Source organism: Ictidomys tridecemlineatus, chromosome 1, assembly GCF_052094955.1.
Source record: "Ictidomys tridecemlineatus isolate mIctTri1 chromosome 1, mIctTri1.hap1, whole genome shotgun sequence".
Taxonomy (NCBI): domain Eukaryota; kingdom Metazoa; phylum Chordata; class Mammalia; order Rodentia; family Sciuridae; genus Ictidomys; species Ictidomys tridecemlineatus.
The window spans coordinates 137,591,996-137,614,245 of record NC_135477.1 but is presented as its reverse complement, the minus strand read 5'-3'; the positions used below and the strand labels follow the sequence as shown (position 1 = coordinate 137,614,245).

The 22,250-nt window shown below is 41.8% G+C and overlaps 1 protein-coding gene across 1 annotated transcript; it reads right to left on the bottom strand.

Annotated features, from left to right (window-relative positions):
* Positions 1-1,638: 1,638 nt before the first annotated feature.
* On the bottom strand, positions 1,639-21,320 carry Ppic (peptidylprolyl isomerase C). The gene is made up of 5 exons (XM_005330879.5): positions 21,112-21,320; positions 7,321-7,434; positions 6,506-6,599; positions 4,089-4,273; positions 1,639-2,304 (listed from the first exon to the last, which is right to left on the bottom strand). Exons 1-5 carry the CDS (start codon positions 21,223-21,225, stop codon positions 2,176-2,178), a joined length of 636 nt encoding a protein of 211 aa, XP_005330936.1. The 5' UTR covers positions 21,226-21,320; the 3' UTR covers positions 1,639-2,175.
* Between the last annotated feature and the right edge of the window lie 930 nt (positions 21,321-22,250).

Below are 22,250 nucleotides of genomic sequence, written 5' to 3'. Positions count from 1 at the left end.
TTCTTCTCTTACTTCCCAGAGTTGTCATATACTCATGTGGAGTGTCTGAATGATTTGTGTGCTTCACAGGAAGCACAAGAGCTGACATTGTGGCTCTGTCCTGAACTCAAGAAGTATTTATCAAATGAGTTAATGGAAGACTTTCCCATGTACACCCATCTGTAGGTCAGTCTATCCTCAGGACAAGAAATGGTTGAGGGAATTGGTATAGTCCCCAAAGGACAAAATAACTGGGCAGCCATTACTAGAACAAGGAGCCAGAGTACTGAAACGATGGTGTTCATTACAGCTCAGATCACTCTCTAAGGCAAATCCCAGGAGTGGGAATACAAAGGATATAAATGTTTGGGTTTCCTGATAAGTTCTGCTTCCATACATTCCCCTATAAAAATTCTCCTTGTGGCAGACAAAATAATGCAGATCACATCAAGTCCCTTCCCAATTTGAAATTGACAGCTGCCATTGTGTGTCTCCCTGGTGTTCTGGCCCCAGCTGGCTAGGCTCAGCCTTTCTTCCCTGACCTTGGTCCCCACACTCCCTTCATATACCAGGCCCCCAAATACCAGCTTTCTTTTCTGCCTTGGAATTCACTCATTCTCACCTTGGGACTTTTGTATTTTTCTCCTGCTTCTTCTGCCTGGAAGGTCCTTCTCAGAGATCTTGCTTGGCCACCTCCCAGTCTTCCTTCAATCCGTAGGTCCTCAAGAGGCCCTCCTTGGCCTCTCCAAGCTTACTCCCCACCCACCCTCTCCATAAGCACCCTGTGTGTTTTCTTCATAGCTTTCACTGCCCTTTTTATTCATTTGTCTATCCTCCCTCTTCCCCACTAGAGTGTCAGCTCCATGAGGCCCTTTTCTCCTGTTCATTTTGGTATTTCCAAAAATCAAACTGGAATCTGGTATACTAAAATATACCTTCAATAAATATTTGTTGGGAAAAAAATGAACAAATTACTCTCTGGGAGTGTTGTAGTAATTTATACCCCTCAGCAGCAGCAAGAATGCCCATTTTCATTTCATATTGAGGCGATTTTCTTAGAATGCAGCTTGAGAGGTGGATTCTTTAGCTTCTTACTGCGTGTGTGCTGGAGGAGGAATACTAGCTCCATTTTCTTCCATCTGAATAGAGCGTGGCACTTCATGCAAGGGATGTCACAAGGTCCTGGAAGGACTGTATTTTCCCATCTGGTTTAAATACAGCCTGAATCTTAACCCCCCACTCTGTAGGTGACCAAAAGATTCCTTTCAACTGCAACTGGACTCAGGAAACTTTCTAAAATGTTACTAAATAAAAATTAGTGAATAATCAGTTTATGTATTTGGGATGTAGAAGGGTATAATTCTGTGGTTCCTATCCCAAATTATCCAGTTGTGTTAGCATTCTGATTTTTTCTCTAATGTGTTCATTGTTACTATTAGAGTGCATGTGTTTTTATATTTATTTTTTAAATTATTTTTTCATATATTTTAGTTGTTGATGGACCTTTATTTTATTCATTTATTTATGTGTAGTGTGGAGAATAGAATCCAGTGCCTCACACATGCTAGGCAAGCATTCTACCACTGAGCCATAACCCCGGTCCCCATCCATTTATTTTTTTAAAGTAATTTTAAATTTTATAGAGACTTGCAAAAAGAATTAATGCATATAAAAAGTATTTAATATAGAGAACACAAAAGCACCTTTTCTCAGGCAAAAATCCCCAAGACATATATCAGATTATACTAATCAAGTTTCCTTTTAAGAAAAGAATTATTTGAATACAGAAAAATAAAATTCATGTCTTCATCTTTTTCAAATAAACCTTCAGTTTCACCTAACATACAGATAACAATGAATTTAACAAAAACAAACGAACAAATGAGTGTGCTCTTAAAAATAAATAGCCAATACAAAGTTTTCTAATTTAAAAACAGCACCATGGAAGGAAGTGGATGTGTCTTTTCAGATCAAAGTTCCTAAATAGGTGATTTACCATAGATTCATACAAACTAAACTTAAGAGTGGTTGGTTTTTAAATCTTTCATGGAGTGGAAATTAAAAGAAAGTAAAAAGCAAAGCAAAACAGTAACTGAAGAATTAAAGGCAGATGGGCAGACAATACGTGCACACACATACTGTTCACACATACACACACACCCTGCCAGGTGCATTCCTTGTTTTCTATCGGTTGTGTCACCAGTCTGTGACCTCAACCACGAAGGGTGTTTTCACTTCTATCTTGCCACTGTTGATGATGGTGCAGTTGGTGAGAGGACGGTCATGCTCATCAGTTGCCTGGAGCTCTATGGAGTGCACCACGCTCTGGAGAGAGAAAATCAGACAGGCAGCTCTGGTGTTAGTGTAATCAAAAGCCCTAGTGGGAAAGTAAGTTGTATCACTATAAAAAACCATGCACACTAAGCGTGAAAAACTTAGAAGATTCAGAAAATTATTTTAATTATATATGTATATATATCTCATGGAATAAAATTCACCAGCTACCTTGTTTATCCAAGAACATATTGGTCTATTTCCGTACTTCTTTCTTAATAAGCATTATATAGACTCAAAAAATTAAGATACTTTTACAAATAAAGTATTTGTATTCATCAGCTACAATCCAATGTAAAGGTTAACATGGAGTTTGAATCAGTTTAAGCTCTACCCTATACTATGTTTAGGCACAATAAAATGGTCCACAAAGCAGATTTAAAAGTAGACCTCATTCTGTGTGTGTGTGTGTGCTGTTGGGGATTGAACCCAAGGCCTTGTGCATGTAAAGCAAGCACTCTACCAAATGAGCTATATCCCCAGCCCTTGGGTTTGCCCCTTTTAAAGGTGACCCAAGCCATTAATCTTGAGTCTGATACTAATATAACCTGTTCAATCCAACAGTGGTATAAAGACCCCTTTCTTTGCCCTAGAAGCCCTCATAAGCACATGCACCACTTATATTTCCCAGTGAAGGAGGGAAGATGTCACAGACCAAAAAGGCAGGCTTTTGATGAGTTTTCCAAACACATTGAGTATTCATCTCAATTCCTGGACTTCAGTTGCATTGAATCGGAATAGCAGGTAGAAGATGTGGAAAATCTACAGTGATGAAACTGGTTGATTTGTTTGGATGAGGGAGGCCAAACAACTCACATGAAAACAAAACATAATGGAACATGGAAGAGGACACGGGAGTCAAGGGTGTCCAGGGCTGGGTTGGACAGACTTCAATGTGGCCAGTTTAGAAGAAAGTTATTTTGGGCAGCTGCTAAGGAGACGTGGTGAGAAAGGAAGAGAATGAGAATTTTAAGAAGCAGGCCTATGGGTTATGAATTGGATCCTTTGCTGTTCTTTGAGAATAACAACATAGATTTGAATTCTCTTAATGAATGTTGGCTGCTGTACTGTGTGTTCATGAATACAACTTGATATCCGGACTGAACCACACTGGTTCAGGGCTTTTTAATATTTTAACTGTAAGAAACATATAACACAGAATTTGCCATCCAATTCATTTTTCACGTGCACAGTTCAGTAGTGTGTAAGTTTATTCACACTGTTGTGCAATTGGTCTCCAAACCTTTTTAAATCTTGCAAAACTGAAACTCCATTCCAAATGCCTTTCCCTAAGCCCCTGGCAACCACCATTCAAGTTTCTGTCTCTATAGATTTGACTACTTTAGGTGTCTCATGTAAGTAGACTTGTAGAGTAATTGTCTTTTTGTGACAATTTGTCTTATTTCACCTAGGATAAGGTCCTCAGGTTTACCCATGTGATAGCACATCTTTTCTTTGTAATACTGAATAATACTCCATTTTATGAATGTATGGGACCCTGGTTTTATTTTGTTATATTATAAAGGGCTTTCCATTTACAGCCAGAAGCAAAATAAATTAAGTACTTAGCTTCTCCATGTCAAGTCTTCAGCTTCTATCCTAATGTCCCTAACATGCCATAATGTCATGCCATATTTAATTTACTTACCTTTGAAGAGGTCAGTCAGCATATAAAAATGGATCTCTAACAACTCATTTAATATTAAAATGAATCACTGAAGGTACTCTCATAAATATAAAACTTTGAAAGAGGAAAAAGTAATATATCAAGTTACCATCCCATCGAGGACTTTTCCAAATACCACATGTTTGCCATCCAACCAGGTGGGCTTGGTCAAGGTGATAAAGAACTGGGAACCATTGGTGTTAGGCCCAGCATTGGCCATGCTGACCCACCCAATACCATAGTGCTTCAGCTTGAAGTTCTCATCAGGAAATGTCTCACCGTAAATACTAAAACCTGAAAAGGGAGGAGAATGAACAGACATCAACCAAAAGTAAACTCTTCATAGGAAACAAAAAGCTTTAGTGTAATCCGTTCATAGAGCCCAACAGAAGATGAGAATGGGGAATAGATGGTCAAAGCTATGGAGAAGTGAAAGAGAGAATAAAATTAACTCTTTAAGGAAGCAGGGCCCTAGGGCCTGAAACAGACAAGCAAAAAAATGCCTATGATATGGCACAGGATGGCAGGTCCCCTCTGGCCTCAAACCAATGCCAAATCTGGATCATATAGGTCAATGATTTCACTCTGAAAGGAGAAGGAACAGCAGGGAAGGGTGGTATCCGAAAGCCAGATGGAAAGGTGGGTGAGCCGGCCTCGTGGCTCTACCTCTGTACTATATTCGGGGTGACTTGTCCCAGGTCACTGCTACCTTGGCACCCAACCACTCACTGAGTGGACACCCTCAGCTTATTCCCACAACATCCCAGTGTAGTTGGTATTCTCAGTCCCCTTTTCACACTGGGAAACAGAGGTATAAAACTTGAAAACAGCAGATCAGAATTGGAACATCTGACTTTCTGACTCTAAAGCTGGTGCTTTTTCTTACCTCAGCACTGAGGCAGTAGCAACTAGGATGAAAGACATTAAGTGCAAGGCTCTCAGGATGCACAAGGATGCATCCTGAGAATTGGGACCACCTGAGGATCAGCCTTGCTGAAGAACCAGCCTGTGATCTGGAATTCTAGCAAAGTAGCGGATATAGTAGAAGCCCTCTCCCATAACAACAATATGGACCATAGGGAGCATCTGCCTCATTCCTAACACCTTGAAGGCCTCTTGTGCTTTTGTATTACTGAGCTCCTTATCCACTGGTTGCCAACCTCAAAATCCTGGCTCCGTTAAAAGGACCAGAAGTAGATATCAAAGTCAAGCAATTTATAGCTGGTTGGGCAGGGACATGTGGGTGACCAAGCTGGAAAGCTCTGCCCAGAGGGGTCTAGGCTAAATTTAAATAGTTCAAAATTTCCTCTCAGAAAATTTTAACCCCAGACCCACATGTGTTGGGGAGGGAAAATAGAGAGAGAATAAAAATAGAAAAGATAGCAAAGTAAAGCTCACTCTTCCTGCTGGATCGTATGGTGGGATGGTGGATGCTGGTACCAAGAGTGCAGGTACTAGAGCTACCAGGTTTTCCGGTAAGTCTGGCACCTCAGCAGCTAGGATTGCTTCCACAAGCATTCTCAGCAAACCCTGTAACCTTGACGAACCTGAACCAGCTTCTCTACTCCATTCTGTATCCTTATACCCTATAGCATTTTTGCAAGAGCTAAAAGTACTCTTTATAAAGTGCCTGGTAAATCATAACATTTAAGGGCAACTATTTTTATTATCAAGAAATAAACCATTACAATAAACATAAATAGAAATAATGACTGAAAGTGGCTTTTCTTTAAAAAGTAAGCAACTAATATCTACCTTAACAAGTATTTTCTGAGCTTAAAATCTTAAATTTTGTGTAGTTACACATGCAATAGGTGTTCTGTAGGAAAAAAAGAAAAGAAAAGCTTCTCCCTACATTTCAGAAGGAAAATAGTCCATGGAGCTGGGTAGTTATGATCCTCAATGAGACACAATATGCTGAGGGAGATTTGAAACTCAATGACCTTAAGTATTTGTCCTTTATTTTACTTTGTTCCTGGAATTAGTTATAATTTTGATGACTCAGCTATAACTTTTTTATTATTAAAAAATCGACAATAAAAGAAAACACTTTTGAAAGAAAGGGAAAAATTCATCATGATCCTGCCACCTACACTCCAATCCTGTTATTCTGGCACCATGTCCCATCCTCTTCCCCGGCCCCAACTTGTGGCCAGCTGCCACCCCAGGGCACACGGCTCTATAGTTCACCTCTTCCTTCCTATGGCATGCACTGCTTTATATTGCTACATACTAGCAGTCGAGCGGTTTTAATAATTGTGAGATATTCTGCCAAATGAATGGGTCTACACTATGACAACGAACACCAAAACCATCCAAATTAGGAAGATTCATTCATTCACACCCAGAAAGATTCTGGTAAATGAGGTCCCCAAACCTCTATCTTCTGGAAAGACTTTGAGCTGTCTTTATGGCCTTGCTTCTTAAATGGGGGAATCTGGCTATCTTGGGTTCACATACTGACTGACTCTTGGGTTTCAGCTTGGGAAGTGGGAAAGGAGAAAGGCAAAAGATGGCGTTACCTACCACCAGTGCCATCTCCCGCAGTGAAGTCTCCTCCTTGAATCATGAAATCCTTGATGACACGATGAAAGGTGCTTCCTTTATATCCATATCCTTTCTAAAGAGATTATTTCAATTGAATACACAAGTAGAAAAAAAAATCCATACTGAAAGATGAACCTTCAACCCCAGTGTTTATTTGAAAATGGTAAAGTGAGAAAAATCAAAATATCTACAGAATTTGATGAGGTCTTGGCAATGATTTCTCTCTCTCTCTCTCTCTCTCTCTCTCTCTCTCTTTCTCTCTCTCTCTTCTCTCTGGAAGTACTAGAGATTGAACCCAGGGGTGTTCTACCACCAAGCCACACCCCCAACCCTTTTTATTTATTTATTTTTTAATTTTGAGACAGATTTCATTAAGTTGCTTAGGCTGGTCTGGAACTAGGTGATCCTCCAGCCTCTGCCTCCCAAGTAGCTAGGACTACAGGTGTGTGCCACCATACCCAGTGACAGCAATGATTTACTGAGAGAAACTTATCACTGGCTGACCAAAACCACAAATAAACAAACTATGAACAAACTGTAGAAAGAGAGTATTGATGTGAATAAGTAAAAACAAGAGCATTTTCACTTGTTTTCTTCTAATTTCTGGAAGCCTACAGAGGCTGTGTACCTGAAATAAATAAAGATTTCATAGTAAAATATAATTAAATGTCACAGATTCATTTGACATTAATTTAATACTTGTTCTCCCAGCGGCATTTTGTGTTTTACTTAAAAGAAATAAAATACAATTTTTTTGTGTGTGCACAGTTGAAGGAAATAAAATGGAGACAGACCTCTCCTGTTGCCAGAGTGACAAAATTTTCCACTGTCTTGGGTACAACTTTTTCAAAGAGGCCAATCACAATTCTGCCCACATCTCTGTCTCCAATCCTTATATCAAAGAAGACCTGCATATAATTGAAAACACAGAATAGAGGGTTATAACATGGAGAAGACAAAAATACAAGCTAAATCAAAATTAAAATCTGAGGAAAGCCTGCCCATCGGTATTTTAGAAAGGAGTCATGAAGGGGCTATTAGTGAAAGGTGCTCTAAAAATGTCTGTGTCAGTATGGTTCACTTGCAATATTCATTCAACAAACAATTAATGAATACCTTCTAAGGGCTAGGCATGGTACTAGGTACTGAGTTTAAAGTCAGTTCTACAAATACTGCAAGAATCAGCCAAATAAAGTCTTCAAGAATTCTACTGCCTACTCATGCCCCAGATGAACTCTGCTGCTACTTCCTGTTCCCCAGCTTTGGGATGAAGATTAGAGTGGAATGTGTTGTTCTTTTCAAAGGTACTGCTCTCTAATCTTGGCAGGGGAAAAAAATAGTGAGGAGAGAAAGAGGCTAGCCATCTAGATTTACTTTTTTCTTTTTTTTTTTTTTTTGTCACTTCAAATACTGCCAAACTCCCAGTGACTTCTCAATAGATGTCTGCTATCAAGGGACTCACAAAAGATGATTAAAATGTACAGCAGTCCTTCAAAAGGCCTGCCACTCAGGTCCAAGCACCAGGTCCCCAGTCTCATCCAAAAGACAGTGAGCACTGCACTCCATGCCTGACAAAGTCATTTACCTTTTAAACTTAAGACACTGGATTCTATTGTCATATTCCCAAAGTCACCCAAGTAGAATGTGTTCCTTCTCTGTCACAGCTTAAAACAAAACACCCAAAAGTGAGGATGAGTTGCCTTTTTTGCAGATTAAGTCTTAAAAGTTCTTTTAGACTTTTTTTTTAAAAAAACTATTTGTTCTGAAACCAAATTATACACGTTTTGCTTCCCAAATCACTGAGAGAGAGGCTTGAAAAGGCCATGGAGTCAAAGGGCATTCTATTAGAGAGTTGAGATTATATGAACCAATTTACTGTTTGAATGGTTAAAAAAAAGACATTCAAGAGATGGCTTTAAAAAATATAAGAAGGGTTGTCAAAGAAAAAAGATGTCTTGCAGTTTAGAAAAATCACTAAGTAAAGACTGTCAAGCTTTAGCTCAAGACAAGGACTTCTGCCAATACATCAGCACGTCTGTCACAAGGTGATGTGATATTTAGTGTTCCATGTGGCATTTTACAATCTTTACATGGCTGAAGCAGCAAAAGTTTTATTATTATTTATATAGAAGAGCTTACAGAAAGACCCTGCCCTTGAGGTAAGGCAGCGCAGAAGGGTCTCATCTGCAATTAGTGGTCTGGGGACAGCATTCACGGGAGCCTGGTCAGTGCAAAGCTGGTGGTAGTGAGAAGCAGTTTCTACAAAGAATTTTTAAGCCGAGGTATAAATGCAGTGTGGACAATAATGAAGCAGTCTCAGGAAAAAAAATCAGGGATGTAATCCTAAAAAACATCTTATAAGACACATGAAAGGCCTTCCAGACTTGCAAAATCAAGGAGAAAATTACTCCTGTGAATATTTAGAAAGCAAATAAATAAATAAAATCTGGGAGAGCAGCCTGAGAAGATGAAGAAAAATTGACTGTCCCAGCATAATGCTTCAATAAAAATCATATATTTTTACACACAGTCTAGTTTACCTATTGATATGATTCTTCCCCCAAATTGCAGTATCCTGCAACTTCATGAAGGAGTACAAGAAACTATAGTAGTTTTCCCAACTCTAACAGAAATGAGAAAATCAAATCTTATTTAGTTGACCAGTATTTATTAAAGATCTATGTGAAAGGTAGTGTAAAGTCACAAGGTGTACGAGAGAACCCCTGTTCTTAGGTAGTTTAAAAGAATAAGATAAGTACAAGGCAGCATGTGACAGATGCCCCAGGAATCCTGTATATCGAGGCTTGGAGCGATATTAAGGGCTGGGAGAGGACATCCTGGGAAGCAGGCCTGGAGGAGGGGAGCAGTATCAGACACAAGGGTTAGCTCACCTGCCACTTATTGGAAGCAAAGCACCAAAGTAGGAAATGTGTTCTGTTTGCAGAAAAGCAATGCAGTTCTGTGACCACAGGCGAGGACAAAGTCCCTGGAAGACAGCTGCCCACCAGTTCCAAAAGACAGAGAAAAGATGGTGGACTTGAAGGTTCAAGTTTTGAAGACAACAGAATGGAATGAATCGGGCCCAGCTGGGCATGGCGGCGCAGCACATGCCTGTAATACCAGCGGCTTGGGAGGCTGAAACAGGAGGATTGAGAGTGCAAAGCCAGCCTCAGGAACTTAGCAAAGCCCTAAGCAACTCAGTGAAACCCTGTCTCTAAATAAAATACATGAGGCTCAGTGGTTAAGCACCCTGGTATGGGGTTGGGGGCGGGGGAAGGCAAATGAGACATTGGGAATAATAATCAAATGGAGGAGAAAGAGAACTTGGAATTTTATGCACCAGTTCAAGAATGACGCCATATTCTCTCACTTTGTCATCAAGCCAGAGGGGCAGGGCAGAGCAGAGCCACTGCCCGCGCCCAGAAAAGGCCCAGCGACCCATCGGCGTGGCAGTCACGTCACCCCATTTGGAGTAGGGGCCGAGCAGAGCCGCCGCCCACATCCAGAACAGGCCCAACGACCCGATGGCGTGGTAGTCACATCACCCCAACTGGAGTAGGGGCAGAGCAGAGCCGCCGCCTGAGCCCGCAAGGTAGGCAGACCTGCGACCGACCGGAGGAACAGGCCCAGCGGCCTGTCGGCGTGGTAGACACGTCACCCCAATTGGATTAGGGGCAGGGCAGAGCCTTTGCCCGTGCCCGGAACAGGCCCAGTGACCCGCCTGCAAGGTAGTCACATCACCCCAATTGGAGTAGGGGCAGAGCAGAGCCGCCACCCGCGCCCGCAAGGTAGGCAGACCTGTGACCAACCGGTGGAACAGGCCCAGGGGCCTGCCGGCTCAGCAGACACGTCACCCCATTTGGAGTAGGGGCAGAGCAGAGCCGCCGCCTGAGCCCGCAAGGTAGGCAGACCTGCGACTGACCGGAGGAACAGGCCCAGTGGCCTGCCAGCATGGTAGACACATCACCCCAATTGGAGTAAGGGCAGAGCAGAGCTGCCGTCTGCGCCTGCAAGGTAGGCAGACCTGCGACCGACCGGCAGAACAGGCCCAGGGGTCCGCGGGCATGGTGGACACGTCACACCAATTGGAGGAGGGGCAGAGCAGAGCCGCAGCCCGCACCTGCAAGGTAGGCAGACCTGCGACGGAGCAGCAGAACAGACCCAGCGGCCCGTCAGCGTGGTAGACAGATCACCCCAATTGGAGGAGGAGCACAGCCGCCGCCCGCCCCTGCAAGGGAGACTTCAACTATACAAGAGCAATATAAATATATAAGGGGAAAATTTCAAAAACACAACAGTTTCACCAAGCAGAAAGAAACGCCAGCAGTATGAAAAGACAAGGAAAGAAAGGACCACAAGCAATGCAGGTCAACTCAACTTTAGAAGAGGTAATAGCTGCAGCAGATAGAATGTCAGATAAAGAATTCAGGATATACATGCTTCAGATGATCTGGAGTCTCAAGGAAGACATTAGACAGCAAAATCAGACAATGAGAGATCACTTCGACAATGAATTACATAAACAAATCCAAGAAGCAAAAGATCAACTATACAGGGAGATAGAGATTATAAAAAACAAACAAACAGAAATCCTAGAAATGCAGGAAGCAATAAATCAACTTAAAAACTCAATTGAGAATACTACCAGCAGAGTAGAACATTTAGAAGATAGAACATCAGACAATGAAGACAAAATATTTCAACTTGAAAAGAACATAGACAGCTCAGCAAGACTGTTAAGAAACCATGAGCAGAACATCCAAGAAATATGGGATAACATAAAGAGACCAAACTTAAGAGTCATTGGGATACAGGAAGGTATAGAGCACCAAACCAAAGGAATGAGCAATCTATTCAATGAAATAATACAAGAAAACTTCCCAGACTTGAAGAATGAGACAGAATCCCAAATCCTAGAAGCCTACAGGACACCGAATGTGCAAAATCATAAGAGATCCACACCTAGACACATTATAATGAAGATGCCCAACATACAGAATAAGGAGAGAATTTTAAAAGCTATAAGAGAAAGGAAGCAGATTACATTTAGGGATAAGCCAATCAAGATAACAGCTGATCTTTCAACCAGACTCTGAAAGCTAGAAGATCCTGGAATAACATATTTCAAACACTGAAAGAAAATGGGTTCCAACCAAGAATCGTGTATCTGGCGAAATTAAGCTTCAGGATGGAAGATGAAATTAAAACCTTCCACGATAAACACAAGTTAAAAGAATTTGCAACTAGAAAACCATCTCTTCAAAACATCCTCGGCAAAACATTACAGGAAGAGAAAATGGAAAATAACAATGAAAACCGACAGTGGGAGGTAGGACAGTAAAGGGGGGGAAGTAGTCAAAGAGGAAAACAAACCATGTTTAGTAACATAAATAAACAAATATGGCTGGAAGAACAACCCATATCTCAATAATAACCCTAAATATTAATGGCTTAAACTCACCAATTAAGAGACACAGGCAAGTAGAATGGATCACAAAACAAGACCCAACAATATGCTGCCTACAGGAGACACATTTGATAGGAAAAGACATACATAGACTGAAGGTGAAAGGTTGGGAAAAATCATATCACTCATATGGACTTCGGAAATAAGCAGGAGTATCCATACTCATATCAAATAAAATAGATTTCAAGCCAAAGTTAATCAAGAGGGACAATGAGGGACACTACATACTTCTCAAGGGAACCATACACCAACAAGACATAACAATCATAAATATATATGCCCCAAACAATGGTGCTGCTATGTTCATCAAGCAAACTCTTCTCAAGTTCAAGAGTCTAATAGACCACCATACAATAATCATGGGAGACTTCAACACACCTCTCTCACCACTGGACAGATCTTCCAAACAAAAGTTGAATAAGGAAACTATAGAACTCAATAACACAATTAACAACCTAGACTTAATTGACATATATAGAATATACCACCCAACATCAAGCAGTTACACTTTTTTCTCAGCAGCACATGGATCCTTCTCAAAAATAGATCATATATTATGTCACAGGGCAACTCTTAGACAATATAAAGGAGTAGAGATAATACCATGCATCTTATCTGATCACAATGGAATGAAACTGAAAATCAACGATAAAAGAAGGAAGGAAAAATCATGCATCACTTGGAGAATGAACAATAGGTTACTGAATGATCAATGGGTTATAGAAGACATCCAGGAGGAAATTAAAAAATTCTTAGAGATAAATGAAAACACAAACACAACATATCGAAATCTATGGGTCACATTGAAAGCAGTTCTAAGAGGAAAATTCATTGCTTGGAGTTCATTCCTTAAAAAAAGAAAAAAACAACAACAAATAAATGATCTCATATTTCATCTCAAAATCCTAAAAAAAGAAGAGCAAAACAACAGCAAAAGAAGTAGAAGGCAAGAAATAATTAAAATCAGAGCTGAAATTAATGAAATCGAAACAAAAGAAACAATTGAAAAAATTGACAAAACGAAAAGTTGGTTCTTTGAAAAAATAAATAAAATTGGCAGACCCTTAGCCACGCTAATGAAGAGAAGAAGAGAGAGAACTCAAATTACTAGCATATGGGATGAAACAGGCAATATCACAACAGACACTTCAGAAATACAGAAGATACTCAGAAATTATTTTGACTCCTTATACTCCAATAAAATAGAAGTTAGTGAAGGCATCGATAAATTTCTTAAGTCATATGATCTGCCCAGATTGAGTCAGGAGGATATAGACAACCTAAACAGACCAATATCAATTGAGGAAACAGAAGAAACCATCAAAAGACTACCAAGTAAGAAAAGCCAAGGACCTGATGGGTATACAGCAGAGTTTTACAAAACCTTTAAAGAGGAACTAATACCAATACTTTTCAGGAAAGCTATTTCAGGAAATAGAAAAAGAGGGAGAACTTCCAAATTCATTCTACGAGGCCAACATCACCCTGATTCCTAAACCAGACAAAGACACTTCAAAGAAAGAAAACTACAGACCAATATCTCTAATGAACCTAGATCCAAAAATCCTCAATAAAATTCTGGCAAATCGGATTCAAAAACATATCAAAAAAATTGTGCACCATGATCAAGTAGGATTCATCCCTGGGATGCAAGGCTGGTTCAATATATGGAAATCAATAAATGTTATTCACCACATCAATAGACTTAAAAATAAGAACCATATGATCATCTTGATAGATGCGGAAAAAGCATTCGACAAAGTACACCATCCCTTTATGTTCAAAACATTAGAAAAACTAGGGATAACAGGAACATATCTCAACATTGTAAAAGCAATCTATGCTAAGCCTCAGGCTAGCGTCATTCTGAATGGAGAAAAATTGAAGGCATTCCCTCTAAAATCTGGAACAAGACAGGGATGCCCTCTCTCACCACTTCTGTGCAACATAGTTCTCGAAACACTGGCTAGAGCAATTAGACAGACAAAAGAAATTAAAGGCATAAAAATAGGAAAAGAAGTACTTAAATTATCACTATTTGCAGGTGACATGATTCTATACCTAGCAGACCCAAAAGGGTCTTCAAAGAAACTATTAGAGCTAATAAATGAATTCAGCAAAGTGGCAGGATATAAAATCAACACACGTAAATCAAAGGCATTTCTGTATATCAGTGACAAATCCTCTGAAATGGAAATGAGGACAACCACTGCATTCACAATATCCTCAAAAAAAAAAAATACTTGGGAATCAACCTAATAAAAGAGGTGAAAGACTTATACAATGAAAACTACAGAACCCTAAAGAGAGAAACAGAAGAAGATCTTAGAAGATGGAAAAATATACCCTGTTCATGGATAGGCAGAACTAACATCATCAAAATGGCAATATTGCCAAAAGTCCTCTATAGGTTTAATGCAATGCCAATCAAAATCCCAACGGCATTTCTTGTAGAAATAGAGAAAGCAATCATGAAATTCATGTGGAAAAATAAAAGACCCAGAATAGCAAAAACAATGCTAAGCAGAAAGTGTGAATCAGGCGGTATATCGATACCAGACTTCAAACTATACTACAGAGCAATAGTAACAAAAACAGGATGGTACTGGTACCAAAACAGGCGGGTGGACCAATGGTACAGAATAGAGGATACAGAAACCAATCCACAAAACTACAACTATCTGATATTTGATAAAGGGGCTAAAAGCATGCAATGGAGGAAGGATAGTATCTTCAACAAATGGTGCTGGGAAAACTGGAAATCCATATGCAACAAAATGAAACTGAATCCCTTTCTCTCGCCATGCACAAAAGTTAACTCAAAATGGATCAAGGAGCTTGATATCAAATCAGAGACATGGCGTCTGATGGAAGAAAAAGTTGGCTCTGATCTACATACTGTGGGGTCGGGCTCCAAATTCCTCAATAGGACACCCATAGCACAAGAGTTAATAACTAGAATCAACAAATGGGACTTACTCAAACTAAAAAGTTTTTTTCTCAGCAAAAGAAACAATAAGAGAGGTAAATAGGGAGCCTATCCTGGGAACAAATCTTTACTCCTCACACTTCAGATAGAGCCCTAATATCCAGAGTATACAAAGAACTCAAAAAATTAGACAATAAAATAACAAATAACCCAATCAACAAATGGGCCAAGGACCTGAACAGACACTTCTCAGAGGAGGACATACAATCAATCAACAAGTACATGAAAAAATGCTCACCATCGCTAGCAGTCAGAGAAATGCAAATCAAAACCACCCTAAGATACCATCTCACTCCAGTAAGATTGGTAGCCATTATGAAGTCAAACAACAACAAGTGCTGGCGAGGATGTGGGGAAAAGGGTACACTTGTACATTGTTGGTGGGACTGCAAATTGGTGCAGCCAATTTGGAAAGCAGTATGGAGATTTCTTGGAAAGCTGGGAATGGAACCACCATTTGACCCAGCTATTCCCCTTCTTGGTCTATTCCCTAAAGACCTAAAAAGAGCATGCTACAGGGACACTGCTACATTGATGTTCATAGCAGCACAATTCACAATAGCAAGACTGTGGAACCAACCTAGATGCCCTTCAACAGACGAATGGATAAAAAAATATGGCATTTATACACAATGATGTATAAATGATGTATAAATGTATACACTCTGCATTAAAAAACGACAAAATCATAGAATTTGGAGGGAAATGGATGGCATTAGAGCAGATTATGCTAAGTGAAGCTAGCCAATCCCTAAAAAACAAATGCCAAATGTCTTCTTTGATATAAGGAGAGTAACTAAGAACAGAGCATGAGAAGAAGATTAACATTAAACAGGGATGAGAGGTGGGAGGGAAAGGGAGAGAGAAGGGAAATTGCATAGAAATGGAAGGAGACTCTCAGGGTTATACAAAATTACATACAAGAGGAAGTGAGGGGAAAGGGAAAAATAATACAAGGGGGAGAAATGAATTACAGTAGAGGGGGTAGAGAGAGAAGAGGGGAGGAGAGGGGAGGGGAGGGGGGATAGTAGAGGATAGGAAAGGCAGCAGAATACAACAGACACTAGTATGGCAATATGTAAATCAATGGTTGTGTAACCGATGTGATTCTGCAATCTGTATACGGGGTAAAAATGGGAGTTCATAACCCACTTGAATCAAAGTGTGAAATATGATATATCAAGAACTATGTAATGTTTTGAACAACCAACAATAAAAAAAAACCACAGATCCCCCCCCCCAAAAAAAAAAGAATGACGCCATAATGGGCTGCACTGGGGTGGTGCCTGAGAGAATGTAAGGATGGTTGACAGGGTGACACCTTTATATAAAGGGGAGAAGGAAGCGGGAAGAAAAAGGAAAAGGGAAACACAATAGTGGTGTCTCTGTGTGCTTTACCTACATCCTCTTATAAGATGAATCCTCACCACATCCTGGGAAGGGAGGAGTATTATCACTAATTTATAAATGAGGAAAGTGAGGGTGAGAGAGGTTAAGTGATTTACCAAGGTTGTGTGTTAGAGCCAGAATTTCAGCCCAGGCTACCTGTAGTTAAACTGTTACATATCACCAGTCCAGCTCTTGCAGGCAAGGTAAAGGAATCCCCAAAGGGTACAAAGTGTTTTTAGTTCCCCCCATCCCAGTATATTGTCAACACAAGCAGACAGTCAAGAAATGTTCAATGCCAAGTGAAATGAAATAGGGGGCCACACCCCTAGACAGGAGGTGGGAGGCTGCCAGACAACTCATTTCTAACTTTGCTGAGTGTCTCTGGGAACAAAGTCCAGTGCTGGACAAGGGTGAGCTACAAAGTTTTTACCCTCCTGGAGTCTAAAGTTCAGTAGAAGAAAAAATATACACATAAATGCTATGATATTGAAGCCAGATTTAAAGTTAGGTAGTCAGTGTAGTTAGGTAAATCGGGTCTAAAATGGAGTGAAATCTAAAATGGAGGCCATGCTGGGAATGACTCGGGGAAAACAGGACAACTCATGGAATGTTAATGAAGTCCTGAAAAGGCCCTAGGCCAAAGTCCACCTCAAAGAAATGTTAAGGGAGCCCAAGAAACAGCCCCCAACAGATTTGGAGATAGCCCATCCCAGAGAAGTGATAAGTCCATCCCAAAAGTCCTTCCTGCCCGTTTGGCCCACCTGTGTCCTAACCCTTCCAACCTGCATTCCATCACCAAAACTATAAAAAGGGGAAACAACCGAACTTCCACGGATTCCACCGCTTGGGTCCCCTTCTTCCTCCGGGAGAAGTCTTTTCTGCTGTCCTTTGATAAACTCCTAATTTCTACTCTGACCCTGCCTCGGCGTGCTTCTTTGGTGTTATTCTTCAACATCAGGGAAGCAAGGACTCGTCACCGGTCAACAGCGGTAACAATATAATGGGCAACTGGGTTTTATAAGATGAGTCAGATAAAGATAAGTCCTGGGAAGGGCTGGTGATTGTGGGGATCAGGGTGTTCCTGAAAAGCTGGGACTTGGACATTGTCCTGCGCTTTGTGGGTGGGCAACTCATCACTTCTTCCCCTCAAGCCATCCTTGAAAGTCATTTAAAAATTGGGGGGCACTGAAGGTTAGAGGAAGTAAGGAAGCAGAGAAGAGGCACTCACACAGCCTGATCCAAACCCCTATGGCATTAATACTGCCAAAATCCTTCCAAAGTAACTGTCAAAGTACCAAGCACATGAGCGGTGATGTGAAGGAAATGGTTAAAGCCAGATCCACCACTAAATGTCCATAGACTCTTGGCAAACTAAACTCTGAGCTCTTATTCCTCATCTGTAAAATAGATGATGATTCCTTGCTATCACAACAGGATTAATAAGATGAACATTTCTAACATCAACCAGTGGCCTCTTAAACCAGGGACCATAGACGAACCATTTTACCTGCTTTAGCACATTTAATACATAAAACCCTTCCAGGTAGGTATTATTTCTATCTCCTTTTTACAGAGGAGAAAGTGGAACCCCAGATATTAGATAACTTGTCCAAGGTCCCTTAGATGTTGCTGCGTAGCCACTACTGGCTAACATGTTTGCAAGCTGTGTAGCTAGAAAGATGGCAGTGCTGTTTGGCATGCTGGATCCTGCACAGAATTCATCACATTTACTGAAAAATTCAGGAAATCAAAATTCAGTGGATTCTGATTCCAGTGAATCAGAGCCTCACCTGAGTCCCTGCAGGGCAGGAGGACGCTGCCAGGTTGGCTCAGCAGCAGGATCCGTGGACAAGGTTAGTGCCACTAACAGTCCTTTGGGAGAAACCAGAACCTCCTATCTTTTATTTACAGATTCTTATAAAACACTGCTGAGAAAAACAATGCACTAGAGCAGTGGCCAATAAATCTACTTTTCTGCACTCAGATAAATTATTTTTAATATGTTCATTTTCCAATATATTTAGTTGCTTAAATATGTTCACTAAAAAAGTAATTCAAAAGAGTCCAATGGGTATAAGGCTTGTCTAGGCAATTAGCTTTCAGAACTTGATACATTTGGTAGGGGAAAAAAATAAAAGATATGTTAAGTTACAATTCCAAGCAAGAGTGGAGCACATGAAAACTCTCCCTTAGTAACAGTGCCCTAGACCTGGGCTCAGCATGTCCCAATTCTTGCCCTCCTGCAGTTTTCTCCTTGCTCAGCTTTATTCTAGTGGTTCCCAGCCCAGGCTGCACCTCAGAACTCACCAGAATGTTGTTAAAAGGTAAACTACTGGGGTTGGGGTTGTGGCTCAATGGAAGAGCGCTTGCCTAGCATGTGTGAGGCACTGAGATGAATTCTCAGGACCTCATATAAACAAATAAATAAATAAAGGTCCATCAATAACTAATAAAAATTTAAAAAAAAAAAAAGGTAAATGACTGGACTCCTTCCCCAAAGATGGTGATCGGCTAGCTCTTCATCAGTATGTTTAAAAAGTTTCCCAGTGAAACTTGTTCCCAAATATTCCAGGGGATGCACAGTAAAAATTTATTCATTGTTAATGTGAAATTCACATCTCATTGGGCGTCCTGCATTTTCTCTGACCATTCTATGCTCTCTCCCTCCCTCTGTCTACACTGTCAGCATCTCCTGTTAGTTATATCTCTAAAACATATTCCAAGTTCCTCCTTTGCTCCCCATTCCCAAGATCTCCACCCTAATCCAAACCACTATCTGGACTCCAGTTCACACTCCACTGACTGACCAGAGGGATTTCTTAAAAGGAGATATGAAATGATGTCATTCCTATGTATAAAACTCTTCAGCAACTAACTACACTTAAAATAAGACCTCAAATTATAAGAATAATTACCTCAATGCCCACACACCTTACAGCTGTTAAACCCCTGAATGATGGATGAGCACCCCTCCCCCACCTCATGTCAGGCCACTGTGCTCTCATCCCTGCCCCAAAGCCACACAGTACTCTGCATCCTCTGAACCCACTGATGGCTTTCCTGCCTGGATATCTTTGCACCTGTCCTTTACTACCTAAGCCTTTCCCAAACTGATTTTTTTCATCCATCAGGTATTTTTCTTTCTTTTTTTCCTTTTTTATTGGTACATTATAGTTGTACATAATGGTGATGTTTATTGCTACATATTCATAGATGCACAAAATACAACAATATATTTTGGGCAATATCATTCCCCAGTATCTCCCTTTTCCTTCACCTCCAGCCTCCCCCTTGGTCCCTTTCCTTTACTGTTCTCCCTTCCAATTTCATGAGATACCCACCTTTCTCTTCCTTTTTCCTCTTTAGTTTCCACATATGAAAGAAAACACACGACCCATGACCTGCATCAGGTGTTTTCAAATATCACCCAAACTATATTAGTTTCATCTCCTTCAACATCTCATAGTTGTATAAATTTTATGTTTATGGTTTTCAACAACCAAGAGACAGAAATAGTACGTGCAGACTGAAAGAAACCCTTTCAGCTCTGTGGCCCTCCACAAACCAGTTGTAAAGCTAGATTATGAGGCTGCGAGTAGAATCAGAGCTTCTCAGAGGAACCAGGCTGAGTTTATCAACCCTGCCTGCAGCATGACCAGGGCTTTCAGTTCTCTTCCCTTACATCATCAGACGTTGGGCTGAACCTCCCTCTCCCACACCTGTTGTCCTCCCTGCTCCTTGGGTAATGTCTCAGCTCCTTGGGTGGCGTCTTCCATGGAGGATTTAAGAATGCTAACTAGTTTAAAGGTATCATTTTTCACTGACTACCCCCGCCTGCTTGTTAAGACCCCTTTAATCTGCCCAAACCGCCCTCCAGATTCCAAGACACGACTGCCGGTGGGTTTTCTAGAAGTGGTGATCACGGGCACCGCAATATTACCTCCCTCTCTCTCTCTCTCTGCACCATCCCATTATCTTCTAACCTTAGGTAAAACTCGCTGAAAATAAAACTAAAGTGGCGTTAAGTATCTGAGTATCAAGCCGTGAGGACGCAATTCCAGGCAGATTCCCTAAACGTGCCCCCAACAGAGATGAAAAGTTAGGCCCAACACTAGAGGTGTCACCTCTACCGCGCCTAGCATCATCCTAAACTCAGGGTCCAGCCCGAAGTTTAAAAGTGCACCTCTCCCTCCCAGGGGAGGTGATAGTTCTTAAGTGGAGAGAGAGGGGAGGGGAACAAGGGAGGAGGGAGAGGAGGAGGGCATTCAAGGTCAGCTTGGAGTTCGGCTCTTCCTGACCCAATGACGTGCGTGGTGGGCGGCCGGGCCGCGGTCACTCGGTTGCTAGCTCGTCTCTGCCGCCCGTCCCCTCCCTCTGCATTCCTCCTGCTTTGTTCCCAAGTCCAGGCCACGCCGAAGGAAGTACTGGAGTTGTCTCCTCCCAGGAGAACTAGGCTTCCGACTCCAGCGCGGTAACGGCGGACCACGACCCCAGAGACTGAGTACAAACAGCAGGCGACAGAGGAAGACTAGCCTGGTCCCAGAGCCCCGAGTATCCCGGAAGAGGGCCGCTCCTCCCACGCGAGCAGCCCTCTACCACCTACCGCACCGCCACTTCCAGTGTCCCTGCGCTCAGGAAGCCCCCTCCTCCCGGCCGGGACACAGAAGTCCCAGTCCAAATCCAAAGCACCACCATCCCCCAGCCCACAGGAGGGGAAGTGGCTGCCCGCCGTTCGGTCACCTTGGCTGTCACCAAAGGGCCTCGCTTGCGGTTGCCCGAGGAGCCCGAAGACACGAGTGCGCTGAGCCCCAGGCAAAGCAGAAGCGGTAGCAGCAGCCGGGGACCCAGGCCCATGGCGAGCGTGGAAGTGGCAGGGATGGCACAGGCGACCTCAGGCTCCTGGACAGTTGGCAGGACTCCTGGTCGGCTGCGCCTGCGCGCTTCCAGTTGGAGCGGCGAGGGGGGTGGGAGGGGGAGGCTGTAGTCAGGGCAGGGCGGGGACCCGGGGCGCGCTCCTCCCAAGTTCGTTCCCGCGACCTGAATTTGGGATTCTGACGAACGCGCGCCGAGGGCGAGGGCATAGTACCTGGAGAGGCGCTGGTCCCCAGCGTTCCAAGCTGCAGGCTCTGCCAGGGGAACCTGCAAGCCGAAGGTTGCGCGCCGGGCCATCTCCGCGAACTTAACCACGTCGCGTGTTAAACCCAGGGGGAAAGTCGAGGCGCTCAGTTCTCTGGGTCTTCCTCGAAATTTGAACGCCGCGGGGCAGGAAACTGCGGCTGGATCACAGTGGGCGAAGCAACTTCAGAATGTGTTCTCAGAATCTTAAAGCTTTGGATGCCTCTCAAAACTTTGGGGATTTCTGGGAGGGTGGAGCTCTGTTTCACATGATGAATATCTTCTTATTGAAATGATCAGGTTTGGAGGAACTTGGAATTGCTGGATTCATAGTTCCTTTGCCCTGGAAAAACGTCCAATTAGGTTTGAGTATTTTATTTGGGGGGCTGATTCTGTGATCTTATCTACACTGTTTACAGAGTAGGCTTAGAACCAGGGCCAAGTAAAATTCTTTACTGTGAAAACAAAGCGGTCAAGCTGACTTTTAGGTATATTTGTAGTATGGAATTTTTTACAAAATTATGCTTAGGAAGATTATTGAATACGACAGAGAAATTCCCATTGTATTTTTAAAAGTAAAACTCAGGTTGCAAAACCACATAGGAATCTGATTTCGACTGTGTAAATAAATGCATACAGGCATTTTAAAAACTAGAAGAGACACACCAAAACATTTGCAGTAGCTATAGAGATAGAATTATGAATTTTTGCTTTCTTTATAATTTTCTGATTTCTCAGATTTCTACAGTGGAGCACATAAGTAT

Coding starts and splice junctions, on each gene's coding strand:
- Ppic (XM_005330879.5), bottom strand. CDS start 21,225: ATGGGCCTGGGTCCCCGGCTGCTGCTACCGCTTCTGCTTTGCCTGGGG. Junction 6,600..7,320: donor TCACTCTGGCAACAGGAGAG/GTCTGTCTCCAT, acceptor TAATCTCTTTAG/AAAGGATATGGATATAAAGG. Junction 2,305..4,088: donor GAAAAGTCCTCGATGGGATG/GTAACTTGATAT, acceptor TTCTCTCTCCAG/AGCGTGGTGCACTCCATAGA.